At 39.1% G+C, this 14326-nt stretch overlaps 1 protein-coding gene across 4 annotated transcripts in view; it reads right to left on the bottom strand.

Annotated features, from left to right (window-relative positions):
• Positions 1-14326, bottom strand: part of scube1 (signal peptide, CUB domain, EGF-like 1) — an 81684-nt gene that overhangs the window by 63656 nt on the left and 3702 nt on the right. For all 4 annotated transcript variants that reach the window (XM_060889163.1, XM_060889164.1, XM_060889165.1 and 1 more), the window contains exon 3: positions 2123-2248. In XM_060889163.1, coding sequence (XP_060745146.1) covers positions 2123-2248 — 126 coding nt within the window. The remainder of the gene's footprint in view (positions 1-2122; positions 2249-14326) is intronic.

The following is a 14326-nucleotide window of genomic DNA, read 5'->3' as shown; positions in this document are numbered from 1 at the left end:
CCATTTAAATAAATATGCAATGGTGAGTTATTAATTTTCTCTGACTTTTCCCTTCAAGAGTCCATTTTTAACCACTAACATAAACATCCACCGTGCCAGTTGGATTCTGGGAAATGGATGCGATTGCACCACTGGTGACACTTGAGGTGACATTTTAAAGAGAAGAAAATAACCGGGAGGTTTTTTTTTTGCCAGCCGACTCCTGTCAGCGGGAGTGGAATGAGGGAGCTGGGCTAGATGAGGCTGCGCTTCCCAAAGCGCACAGAGGCGTGTTTGTTTACGCTTACGGAGGGGTCTTTGGAGAGGTCACTTGGCAAAGAGAAGAGGAGAGAAAAACTCTCCAAGAGAAAGTGGACCAGAGACAGGCAAGCTGTGTGTATAGCCGAGGCAGTTGGGATTTCTAGCATATGGGTGCAAGCTGAACTCATACTGGCATTCAGTACTGTGGTATAATATAGGGGAAATTCTCAATATAAGAGTAAATATAGTAAGAGTAAAATACAGCTGATGACAGGTAAAGTGAAGAAACTAGCCTTTGTCCCCTATAGCACCCCTGCTTCAATGCTCTTAATAGAATAGAAGCCTTTATTTTATCACATATACATTATAGTACAGTGAAATTCTTCCTTCTCATATCCCAACTTTGGAGTTTGGGGTCAGCATGCAGGGTCAGGCATGATACAGCGCCCCTAAAGCAGTGAGGGTTGAGGCCCTTGCTCAAGGCTTGAACCCCAATCAACAACCCAGACTGGACAACTCAGGGCCCCTAAATGAAACTGTCCGACATTGGTTATTAGCACCAATAATAACTATAATGAATCTTGTGATTTAATTGTTTTATAAATTTTGCTTTCAATATTTTACAAATTATGCTGTGACACATTTCTGAACACAGTGATGCACAGAAAGCTCAATATGATGCATTTGTGTAGATAATTATATTATGTTTTGGTGCTAAGTCATCAACTTCCCTGACACCCTCCATGATTTAGAGAAAAAATTAAATGAAAAAGCAGAGAAATTGGAGATGCAGCATATCCAAACACCCATTATATTCAACTACAATTTCTGGTTCAGCTAACTAAAATCCCTCTATTATAAATATCCCGATAAGCAGCTTAAATAAGTGATGAAGCATCAGTGTTTATCTAAAATAAGACATAATTTTAGTTATACAGAAAAGTACATAGCACCAAAGAATCTAAAGACATGAAACATAATTTAAAGTTCTACAAAATATTTAAGTCTTCAAAAAATTTAGTCTCTTAATTTGTGCCTAGCATGATAAAGACTGCTGCTGAGGGCACATGTTATTTCTACAAAACCCGGGATATGCTGTCAGGAAAATATGCTGCAGTTAGTGGCCGAGGCATGGTCCAGGTTGAAAAGCTATTTGTTTAGTAAAGATTATTGTTAATAAATTACAGAAAAAGATGCAGACATTGATCATGGGCATAGAGAGATTCGTTAAACAGGGATGTTGTTTAGCAAGCCCTGCCTGAATCATTCTGCCTTCTGGACCCAACCTTATGATCTACTTTATGAACTTCTGTCACCTTAAAACAATGGAGTCAAATCTTATCTTATCTTTAAAGGATCAGTGTGGATGCAGATGCTATTGAAAGCCAAGATCAACTGATTAAACAGTTGGAATCAGATGTTGCTTCCACACCGACCCTTGCAGATAAGATTGGAAAACCCTGCCTTAAAATTGCTCACTTCTGAGGATTTGATCACATGCATAGCTTAAAGTTTGCCATGAGATTGCTGTGAATTGTACAACATGTTTGTTGTGGATGGTCTTAGACTACATTCACTGAAGACAGTTCATACAGTATTCAGTATTTAACACACTCAGTACTGTTATAAACACCCTATCCTGTGTCAACCAGATGACTATGGGTTTGAAGTTGAGTCTGGGTCCTCTAAAGAAATATTTCTCTCACAATTTGGCTTGCCAATTAAGGCTCAAATATTAAATCTATTTCTATTCTTCTATAAAGCAGCTCTGTTCCAGTATCTATTGTTGAAAGTGCTAGATAACTAAAAGTTAATTAAACTGTTTGGTTCGTTCTGGATGTGCGGTTGAATATTTGTGAAGAGAAAGCTGCATTTTTCTTACCTAGACAATTATGTCCATCATCCGCCAGCATGAAGCCATCATAGCATGTGCATCTATAGTTTCCAGGGATGTTGATGCAGTCATGCACACAGCCGCCATTGTAGTCATTATCACATTCGTCCGTGTCTAACAGACAACACAAAAATGAAAAATATTCATTCAAACATTCATTCTTCCATATACATTGCATTTGATCCGTTCAGTATTACATTAATCTCCAATCACGCTCATATACATTGATGCTGTTTACTTCCTTTCCGCTTTAAAGAGTGCTAGTTTATAACTACCAAAAAAGTGCTGTCAAAGTACACAAACTTGTCAAATCCAGCTCAGCTAGCTCATCCTTAAAAAAAATGTAAATTTATTTATTTATTTATTTATTTTTTTTGCAATGTTGTGGTTTGGGTTTGTGTTTGTAGATGGAAGCTGTTGATGAATCATGAATGAAAAGAGTTTTTAAGAAAAGCAAAAAAAAGGCAGGATATAAATGAAGGAAAGGAATAGGATGTGTAAATGCGTACACAGTAAACTCCAGTGTATGAGAGAGAAACAGAGAGAGAGAGAGAGAGAGTGTGTGTGTGATTGTGTGTGTGTGTGGGGGGGGGGGGGGGTTTGTCATCTTTCAATTATATGTTCATATATTTTGATATAATTGTCTTGATGGCTTGGACAATTCACTGCCAGAACACCAGGGGTGCTTTGGCAGGGGTTTGTTTATGTTTGGTGTACTCACGTGAGTTTGCCATGCCTGATCCTTATCCCATTCCACCTCTGCACTGATTACCTCCCCTATTTGTACCTGTTGTCTCGTCTGTGTTTTTTGAGTCCTCAACTTTTGTCTCGACTACTATTTTTTTCGGCTACTGGTTTAGGTTTTGTCTTTGTAATTTTGTATATTAGTTATCTACTTTTTCCATGTGTTTCCATGTGTTGGAATGGCAAATTCTGCAGCCTTTTAGTCATCTAATACCACAACAATTTGCAAATATAATGTATTTTACATTTAATATCCATATGATAGCTGTTCAAAAATTCATTATCATGTTAGTGGGAACCTTTCTAAAGTATTATATCCCGCTTATATCCCGAAGATCTTCCCATGTCAGAAAAAAACAACTAAAGAATGTCATAAGAACCATCTCAACATAAGAACCATCTCCTTACAGACAAACTCACTGTTTTAATAATTAGCAAGAAATTTCCCAATCATTTTATGTGGCACATTAATCATATGAATCAGCTTCTTCTAGAGAAATGAGAACATGATAACTAAGTTGGTTAATGTGGAATTTGAATTACAAACAGAACTAAAGACAGAGCTGCTATAACCAGTCCAATAAATTAGAGAATTTGTAAAACAGCACATTTAGGGGCAGGGGTGCTGATGATGCCTGATTAAAAATCAGCAGGGCTCTGACACATCACTAGCATGAACTTCCTTTCTCTTTCTAACTGAGCTCAGGGTTGATTCGTTTTGACTGGACGTGCTGTTTTCTCAGTGAAGCGAGCCCTAAGAACTCTCTCTCCGCATTTCTCTCAGGCCATCGCCTTGTCATATCCGAACTTCACACCTTCCTTCCATTCCCTCTGTCTTTCCTGCTTAGAACATCAAGGCTCGATGTGAGGTGCCTCGTAAGATTTTTCGCAGCCACTGTCCCGGCCCCAACCACACAGGCCCTGCCTCAGCGTGTAGTGGTTCTGTGAAGATAATTCTCTCATCTATGTCAAAATGCAGTTCTGCTCCATGGCAAAATTCAAGAGGGGGGTGTGATGCGCCCAGCTCTCTACCACCGTGCTGTGTAAATGTCTGGATAATGTGTGTGAGATAAGTGTGTGAGTGGGTGAGTGAATGCATATAGGTAGAATTACTGTGGCGATCTGTACATTGTGTGTGTGTGTGTGTGTGTGTGTGTGTGTGTGTATGTGTGTGTGCTTGAGATAATCTGGATCTATACATTGTGTGTGTGTGTGTCTGTGTCTGTGTGTTGTGTGGGTTTGAAATAGACTGGATCTATACATTGTGTGTGTGCTTGAGATAATCTGGATCTATACATTGTGTGTGTGTTTGTGTTTGACATAGTCTGGATCTATACAATGTGTGTCTGTGTGTTGTGTGTTTATTACGGTGGCCGGGAAGTGCAAAACAAATTAACAAAACCCAAACCAAATTAACAAAACCCAAACCAAATTAACAAAACCGAAAACACATTTACAAAACCCAAAACAAATTAACAAAACCCAAACCAAATTAACAAAACCCAAAACACATTAACAAAACCCAAACCAAATTAACAAAACCGAAAACACATTAACAAGTCAGACAACCCGGAAGCGGTTGGTATAATTTGTTAATGGAAACTTACCATCATCGGACGAGACACCTTTCATTCACCTTTATATCTTTAATGACAGTCGTCTTGTCCAATGATCGGTAAGTTTCCATTCACAAACTATACCTACCGCTTCCGGGTTGTCTGAATCGGTGCATGAAACACATTAACAAATCAGAAAACACATTAACAAATCAGAAAACAAATTAACAAATCAGAAAACAAATGAACAAATCAGAAAACACAACGACATTTCAGACAACCCGGAAGCGGTTGGTATAGTTTGTGATTGGACAAGACACCTGTCACTCAAAGTATACATGAAGTTCAACAGTCTGCCACAGGGAAAAGTTGGAATGGATGGATGGAATGGATTACTGTGGATTAATTCTGTTATTTTCTTGAACGGAGAACTTTATTTAAACGGAGAACTTTACACATTACACATAAGATTCCATACCTGTATATCTTGAGTGACAGGTGTCTTGTCCAATGATCGGTAAGTTTCCATTCAAAAACGATACACTACCGTTTCTGGGTTGTCTGACTTGTTGTTGTGTTTTCGAATTTGTTAATGTGTTTTCTGATTTGTTAATTTGGTTTGGGTTTTGTTAATGTGTTTTCGGTTTTGTTAATTTGGTTTGGGTTTTGTTAATGTGTTTTCAGTTTTGTTAATTTGGTTTGGGTTTTGTTAATTTGGTTTGGGTTTTGTTAATTTGGTTTGGGTTTTGTTAATTTGGTTTGGGTTTTGTTAATGTGTTTTCGGTTTTGTTAATTTGGTTTGCACTTCCCGGCCACCGTAGTTTATGATCGTCTGAACCTAAACAGTGTGTGTGTGTGTGTGTGTGTGTGTGTGTGTGCGTGTGTGTGTGTTTGTGTGTGGACTATATAAAGCAGCAGTGAGAGTCTGACCTGCTCTGGGAGGGGATTTTCTAAAGTCAGCCACTTAGAGCTGCAGCAGCTCTGTGACGAACACACAGACACCAGGCAGATAATGGCCTACTAATAATCCCTCACTGCACTTTTTCCTCTATCTGTCTATTCCCTTTCCCCTTCCCCTTCATCCCTTGCTCCCTCACACACAGACACACTCTTTAGCGGAGACTAGGACATTTACCAGTCTAAGAAATTGTGCTTACTTGCACTTACAGTAGTAATCACAGTCTGATTTCAGCAGTTGGTTGCTAATATGGAAATACTAGGTGTCAACAGCATCACACACACAAACACACACAAACACACACACACACACAAATACACACACACACACACACACACATTTGCAGCATTTTATCAATATTTTATCAGGTAAATTAGACAACTCCAATGAACAGAAATTACTTTTTTGAGATATGTGGCAAAACAGTTGAAAAAATCACAAATTTTTAATATATATATATATATATATATATATATATATATATATATATATATATATATATATATATATATATACTTTCTAGTGGCTAAAGATTCCACACTCTGTCATGGTACAGGTTTGATTCTCAGGCAAGGAACCAACCCAGCCACTGGGGGCTTGCCTGGATAAAAATAGTAGGGTTTCATCAGAAAGGGTATACGGCGTAAATCCTGTGCCAAACCAAATATGCAGATTAGATGATTGGCTGCGGTGACCCCTATCTCACTTACATGTAAAGCTCTAGCATTGTTGGGCATTTTGGCAAAAACTCAGAAACTGAATGAATGAGGATTTTGTCAAGTTCATTAAGGTAAATATCTAACAACTAAAACAAAGTACAACACTCGCTGTGTGAGGTCATTACACTATAGCAAGGTTCACCACCATGTTTTACACAACATGATCTCTTCAGGTAGAAAGCCAGGTAAATAAGTACACTTCCATGTTGTAATTTAGAAAAAAAAATCTAATTTTTGACAAAAAATATAAATATTCTGTCACAGTGACATGCAAAAGGTTCACAGTTGACCACAGATATGTTGAAAAGGAACAGGAACCTGAATGAACTTTGGTGGACCAAAATGTAATATTTAAGATTTGTTCAAGAGGGTGACATTATATATCAGAGTTATATCTAAAACACAGCAGTGAAATCTGAAAAGAAAATCTCACCAATGACAAAAATAAGAAACAATTCTCTTTAAGCTATAATAATTCTATATAAAGTCAGTATAAAGCAATTTATAAGTCATACTAATCCCATCAGTTTTCACATTGATCTATTGTGTGTGTTTTCTTGTTTGTTTGTTTGGTTCACATCACACAAAAAATTCTCATATGTATTTGAACAGCATTAAGAAACAGCATCAAGAAAGACGGCATCTATAAAAATTATTAACTTCCAACTCAATAGCTAACCTGTACCCTAAAATCAAACCAACAGACCTGCTGTAACCACCTCCAAGTCAACTATTTTGCCATAACTGTCATGTTGGCTTTGACAATTCCCTACCAGAACACCAGGGGGGGGTTTCGGCAGGGGTTTGTTTATGTTTTGTGTCATCACACATGTTTGCCATGCCTGATCTTTATCCTGTTCAACCTCTGCACACCTGCCTCTTATGTTTCTCTGACATACCTCCCCTATTTATACCTGTTGTCTCGTCTGTGTTTTTTGCTGAGTCCTTACATTTTGTCTCCCAGCTTTTTCTCCTGTTTTTCAACTATGGGTTTCGGTTTAGTGTTTGAAATATTGTATATTAGTTATCTACTTTTTCACACCATTTCCATGTGTTTGTAGTTCTGTTATTTTTAAATAACTTCCCCTGTTTGTTATGCAGCCAATTTTTAAAAAAAAATATGTATTTTACATTTAATATCCATATGATAGAAAAAAAAATCTAAACAGCAATTCCAACCAATTGACAAAAACACTAAGATATTAAAAATATATGTCATGTCAATACTTGGTCAATAAAAATATTTTCATGATTATATTAATTGAGTGATAATCAACACAGGTAAATTAATTTCAAAATGTCATTTCTGCAGATATATGGACGTAAATAAATAAAAAAGTCAAGACAGATGAGAAATAATTACACCTTCAATCACTCAAAATGTACTAGACAGCAACAGAGCATGTCACTGGGATAATAGAGTATGTAATATGCACAAACAGGTTAAAAATCTATGTACAAAACAATATAACTAAGGTATTGGGCTGCCAAAATCCACCAAAACTGCTTTAGTGTGTCTCTGAAACTCTACTGGAGCACAGACAGCGTTCTTTTATCCTTGTCTAAATTTGCCCCGATGTTAAATTGGTTTGAAACCTGATGGGTGTGAAGGTCATGTCATATAATTTACATCATTTTCATCTTCTGAACCCTGAGGAAGTGGGTGGGGTCATTCTGAATAAAATCACACCTATCAGGATAAAAATACTTCGTCAAAGTGATCAGTCTGGAGAAAGTTATGATTTACAGTGACGCTTCTGTCCAGGCGGACATTTCACTGTCGCCAAACTGTCATAAAAATGACATACAATTGAAGACACGCTTTACCCTTAAGAGTACAGAGCCTAAGGCAGCACGGCTTAGCGCTCATTAATACTCAAAAAAAGTGTGCTTTAACTCTCTTCATTTGAATATATTGTCTTCTGGTAAAGTAGGTTCCTGACTTTTGTATACTATCTGTTTAACTCACTTTGTTCTAGAGTAGTGTGATTTGAATTGTGTTATATTCTATACCATTGTTGATTTTATAGTGTTGGTCTTTGTTGTTCTCTCAGCTGATTAATCAGGAGTAGTTTCAGTCTACCTTAAGGTGTGAATTGTGGGCAGGGCTTACCTATTTAAATTGAAGGTTCTCCGCTACAAACGCTAGCATTTGTAAGTATCTCTCTCTCTCTCACATTGTAACATTAGTGTCTAGTACTGTTTTGATATATTCTACCATAGCTTAATTCTCACTCTTGTTTGACTGCAAATATGTGCCTTAAACCCATCTCTGTACTCAATTCCTACACTCGCAGACGCTCTCGTCCACAGAGCAGAGGTCACAATCCCAGTAACCTCATCTACCCTCCTCTGTTGTGTAAGTCTCAAACAGTGGTGGTAGGTGGGCTCTGGAATTGCCAGTCTGCTGTGAAAAAAGCTGATTTTATCTCTGCTTTAACTTCCCATTACTCCTTTGATTTTCTTGCGCTAACAGAAACCTGGATATCCCCACAGAACACTGCTACACCAGCTGCTTTATCCTCTGCCTATGCTTTCTCTCACTCACCACGAGAAACATGCAGGGGTGGTGGTACAGGTGTATTGCTGTCAAAGAAATGGTGCTTTACACCGCTCCTCTTGTCACATTTAACCATCTCTTTTGAATTCCATGCCATTTCAGTTACCTCTCCAATCAACCTTGTTATCATTGTTGTTTACCCCCCTCCTGGTCCCCTAGGTGACTTCCTGGAAGAAATGGACACACTGCTTAGTGTTTTCCCTTCCGATAGCGCTGCTTGGTGACTTCAACCTCCCCTCTGACAAGCTACATTCTTCTTCCCTCCTGTCTCTTCTCGACTCATTCACCCTCACACTCAACAGCTACATCCCCACACACAAAGGAGGCAATGTCCTGGACCTGGTTTTCACCCGTCCTTCTCCAGCTACAGACGTGACTGCTACCCCACTACATGTCTCTGATCATCACCTGGTATCCTTTACCATCACTCTCCCTACCCTTCCTAAAACTACCTCTCACCCCCTTGCTCTTACCGCTGCAACCTTCACTCTGTCTCCCCTTCTTCTGTAGCTTCTGGCACTCTTTCTTCCCTTCCTGATTCTGAGTCTTTTTCCTCACTACCCTTGGACTCGGCCACAGATACCTTCCTCTCTTCTCTTTCCTCAACTATGGACTTCCTCTGCCCTATGTTCACTAAGCCCAAGAAAACGTCTTGTTCTGCTCCTTGGCTTTCAGATGTGCTGCGCAACAATCGAAGAGAGCTAAGATCATCAGAGAGAAAGTGGAAGAAATCACAACTTGATGCAGATCTTGATTCTTACCGAATACTTCTTGCCAAGTTCTTCTCAGATGTGACTTCTGCCAAGACTTCCTTCTACAAGGAAAAGCTTGAAGCTTCCTCACATGACCCTCGGAAATTCCACAACATCATCTCTTCTCTGATCAACCCCCCGGCTTCACCTTCTTCATCCTCCCTGACTGCAGAAGACTTTGCTTCTTTCTACCAGGAGAAGATTGAGGAAATCTGCCGGACCTTCACTTCAGCCCCGACTGCACTTACATCTCAGAGTATGGATTCACAGCTCATCCAGTCTTGCAATCCTACCACCTGCCCATTGGATCCACTCCCTTCCACTATGCTCCAGACCATCTCGCAAGACCTTCTGCCCTTCATTTCCACTATCATCAATAGATCCATAGCATCTGGTCAGGTACCAACTACTTTCAAGAGAGCAAGGGTTATTCCCATCCTAAAGAAACATGTTCTGGATCCATCAGACATCAGTAACTACAGACCGGTATCACTTCTCTCGTTTCTTTCAAAAATTCTCAAACGCATTGTCTATAACCAACTGTCTGTCTATCTCTCACAGAACAACCTCCAAGACCCCAACCAGTCTGGCTTTAAAGCAGCTCATTCCACAGAGACAGCCCTTTTGGATGTCTCTGAGAAACTACATGCTGCTAGATCAGCCAAACTGTCATCCGTCCTTATCCTCCTTGACCTTTCAGCAGCGTTTGATACGGTCAACCACAAGATTCTCTTGTCCACCCTCAGGAGTCTTGGGATTTGCGGATCAACTTGGGAATGGTTTGCTTCCTACCTGGAAGGACGCTCATATCAGGTAACATGGAGGGGAGTGACATCTGCTCCACGCAGACTCTCCACTGGCATCCCACAGGGCTCAGTACTTGGTCCTCTTCTTTTCTCCCTGTATACTCACTCTCTTGGTGAAGTTATTTCCTTGCATGGGTTCTCTTACCACTGCTATGCTGATGATACACAACTTATCTTCTCTTTCCCACCCTCAGATAACACAGCTTCTGACCGGATCTCAGCATGTCTGGCAGAAATTTCATCATGGATGACTGCTCATCAGTTAAAGCTCAATCCTAGCAAAACTGAACTGCTGTTCATCCCAGGTGATTCATCCCCAGGTCATGATCTTGCTATATCCTTGCACAACGATCTGATCTCCCCTTCAGCCACAGCTCGCAATCTTGGGGTAACCATGGACAATCAACTGTCTTTTTCCTCTCATGTTGCTAATGTGACTCGCTCTTGTCGGTTTCTTCTGTACAACATTAGAAGGATTCGGCCATTTCTGTCCACACAGGCTACTCAGGTATTTGTTCAGTCTCTTGTCATTTCTAGACTGGATTACTGCAATGCACTGCTGGCTGGTCTACCTATGAACGCAATACGTCGTTTACAAATGATCCAAAATGCAGCTGCACGGCTTGTTTTCAACCTGCCAAAGTTCTTGCATACCACCCCGCTGCTGCGATCCCTCCACTGGCTTCCGGTAGCTGCACGCATCAGATTCAAAACACTGATGCTGGCCTACAAAGCCAAAAATGGACCAGCTCCCTCTTACCTCAAAGCCCTCATCACTCCTCGCACTGCACCCCGCACCCTCTGATCTATCAGCACTGCTCGACTGGTTCCACCATCTCTCAGGGTAAGAGGCAAATATACTACAAGACTCTTCTCTGTACTGGCACCAAGGTGGTGGAATGAACTTCCCCTAGAGGTCCGGACAGCTGAGTCACTGGCTATTTTCAAGCGGTGGTTGAAGACCTACTTATTCAGGAAACACTTCAACTAGAACTTCTTTCCTTATCTTTTGAATTTAAAAAAAAAAAAAACACCTTTGACACTTTTTCATTGTAACTTTGAACAAATGTTTTAAACTCATGGTATCTTAAGTATGTAACTTAGTGAGCCAGCATTAATGTATTCAATGCTAGAGATTTAAGCACTTATGTACGTCGCTCTGGATAAGGGCGTCTGCCAAATGCTCTAAATGTAAATGTAAATGTAAATACTGAAATGCAACAAAGCTTCATCAAACTGACCCCAAATTAACACAGGTGCATTTTGGGACTCGTTGTATATACGTGTCACTGCAACAGGTTGGGAAGAGAACAGTCTGTGTGTGTGCGAGACCTGAGTCATGCCCATGCATTAATCAATACACAAAATCAATAACACAGCACAATCTCTCTAACATGGTCTCCAAGGCAACACCATATTCATCCCAGCTGCTGTATTTTATTTAATGTGGCAATTTCAATTCTAACAAATAAATTTTTTTCAGTCCCAAATACACAATGATGGAGTCTTTCATTCAGTGCATGGGGTACTTTTGTTCGAACACCTCTGAATCAACAAGTTAAGCCCAGTGTTGGTCAACAGCACACACACACACACACTATCTGTTTAGTGCTATGCACATTTGATTCTTGGCACAGCTGTTACCAAACCATCTGCTGCAACTGAACCAGAACAGATTTGCATCTTTTTATACTTTCTCTCTTTATTTAACCTTATTTATACCCTGGGATCATTAACGTCAACGGCCATCACAAGAAGCATTCAATGTGCAAATTAATAGAAAGCCTCCTGATTAATTACTAATAGTGGCTTTTTTGTGTACCTAAAATTTGTATAAATTCAAGAATAAGCTCCTGCAATGCAAAAGTGGCATTTACACTAAAACATAACAAAAACGAATGATATTGTTTGACTCTGAAGTATATTATTATGATTATTAGTATTCCTTTGATACCAGAGCAATTTGCCAACCCTAATCATTTTTCATGTATTAAAGCATGGTGTGTACATTGTACAGATAAACATATATCTGTAGACTAGTTACTTCCACTTCAAATACTGAACTAATGTTAGAACTGCTATGCATTTACAGCTTTTTTCAGACACCCTTATCCCTTTTTTAACAGAGCAACTGAGGATTAAGGGCCTTGCTCAGGGGCCCAGCAGTGGCAACTTGGTGGACCTGGGATTCAAACTTATACCCTTCTGATCCGTCAACACCTTAATCAATAGGCTACCATGTAAACCAGTTCTGTCAATTCTCCTTACAAAAAACTTCAGACTTCGAACCAATAATACCACAGGTTTTATCCTGTTTATGACTTAGTTTAGATTATGAGGCGCATCTGCCATACAAGACCCTGTGAAATAGCAGCTGTTCTGATATAAACTTGGGATTTGCATTTGGCACTACTGTCAGAGCTTCTGACCAATCAGAACCAAGAACTGAATTGTACTACTGTATAAATAAATATATAATATATTACACAAGCACTCCCTACCAAAGCATCCTTGGATGGGAAATTAAACATACTTTTCTGAGTTATTGAACTACGCAGAGCTTTCCACAACTGAATATCTTACATTTCTCTGCCTCAGAAAACATCCATCAAAAGATCAGCACAAAATACATAATACAGGCTGAGAAAAAAGAGCATGACATTTAGATGATCTCAATCCACCAATTAACTGGTGACAGGAGCAAGAAAAGTTCACATATCTATAAAGCAGGAGAAAAAGACAGTGGCGGAAAATAATTCAAAGAGATACAGAAAGAAATGAGAGGCCATTTTCTTCAGCATACGAGTAACTTTAGCTTGCGTTAATATATATTTCAGATTGATTAAAATTATGCCAGTTTTAATCATTCATTGTTTAACACTCTGTCAGACGATCTAATAAAATCAGGGACGATGATGATGGATGACAAATATTAGTAGCATAGATATTGAGTGATTTCAGTACTGGGGGAAAATAAGTCAATTAAATGACAAGTAATTTACATCACGGGTAACAACATCAATAACAACATCCCATGTGGATTTTTCTGATACATAACTTGAACTAGCCAACAAATTACCAATACCTATAAATTTTATCATTTATTCACTTGAAAGATTGTATTTTGCATGAAGCTGTGAATCTGTTCAACATTTTTGACTGTAGTCACTGAAAAATAGTCATTTAATTCACATTTATGCAAACATTTTATATGACCATATTTACCCCTATATTTGTTATATACCCCTATAATATAAATATGTTTATTATTCTACAAGTCATGTTCAACAGGAGGTTGCATCAGTAGACTTTCCTGAAGTTTGAAATCTTTTATTTATTTGTTTGTTTGTTTGTTTGTTTGTTTGTTTGTTTTTAAATAGGGAATCACAATCCTGTTACTCATTTATGAGCTAAGTGCGACCATGGTTAACAAATACACCTTGAAACCTTGATGAGTTAACACGTTTTAAATGGTTAAATACATGTTTTCTTAGATTAAATTTTGAAAACAAAGAGCTAAAATGGCTAAATATTGGAATTGCCCATGTAGTAGGGCTAATCGAGTGTACAAGCTCATTGTCTAAAGTTGGCGCCAAAATGAGCCATAAATTGTCTGCAAGTTGTTTTTGTTTTCTTGCCAAAATACAATACCCGGCTCTGGATCCACATCAGAAGTCTGTGTAGTATCACTGCGTCCCAGAGACACCACATGCTCGACCACAAAAGCCAAAGCATGACTTCCTACCGCTAATCAACACCACGCTGTCTCGCAGCTCTTTACGTCGAGGAGATTACTGTGTAAAGCAGGAGATGTGACGGACTAACGACAAGCCGGAGCATTCTGTCGTTCTTTTAACTTAACCTCCAAACATGAAGGGCTTTAATTAGAAATCTTGCTTTAGACCTCCTAGCCACTACACACCAGCCTCTGTGTACGTCTAACCACAGAGAAAGGAAGAACATAAGAGCAAGACAAACAGAAGAACAGAAATACTGACTTACACATACATCACACAGATTTGCCCTCCTACTGAAGTAAAACTATCAATCCTCCCACTTCTGTGGCACGCAGACTGTGGTTTAAAGGTGGGAGGAAC

The sequence above is a fragment of the Tachysurus vachellii genome, chromosome 16, assembly GCF_030014155.1.
Source record: "Tachysurus vachellii isolate PV-2020 chromosome 16, HZAU_Pvac_v1, whole genome shotgun sequence".
NCBI lineage: Eukaryota > Metazoa > Chordata > Actinopteri > Siluriformes > Bagridae > Tachysurus > Tachysurus vachellii.
This window is presented reverse-complemented; position numbering and strand designations above follow the sequence as displayed.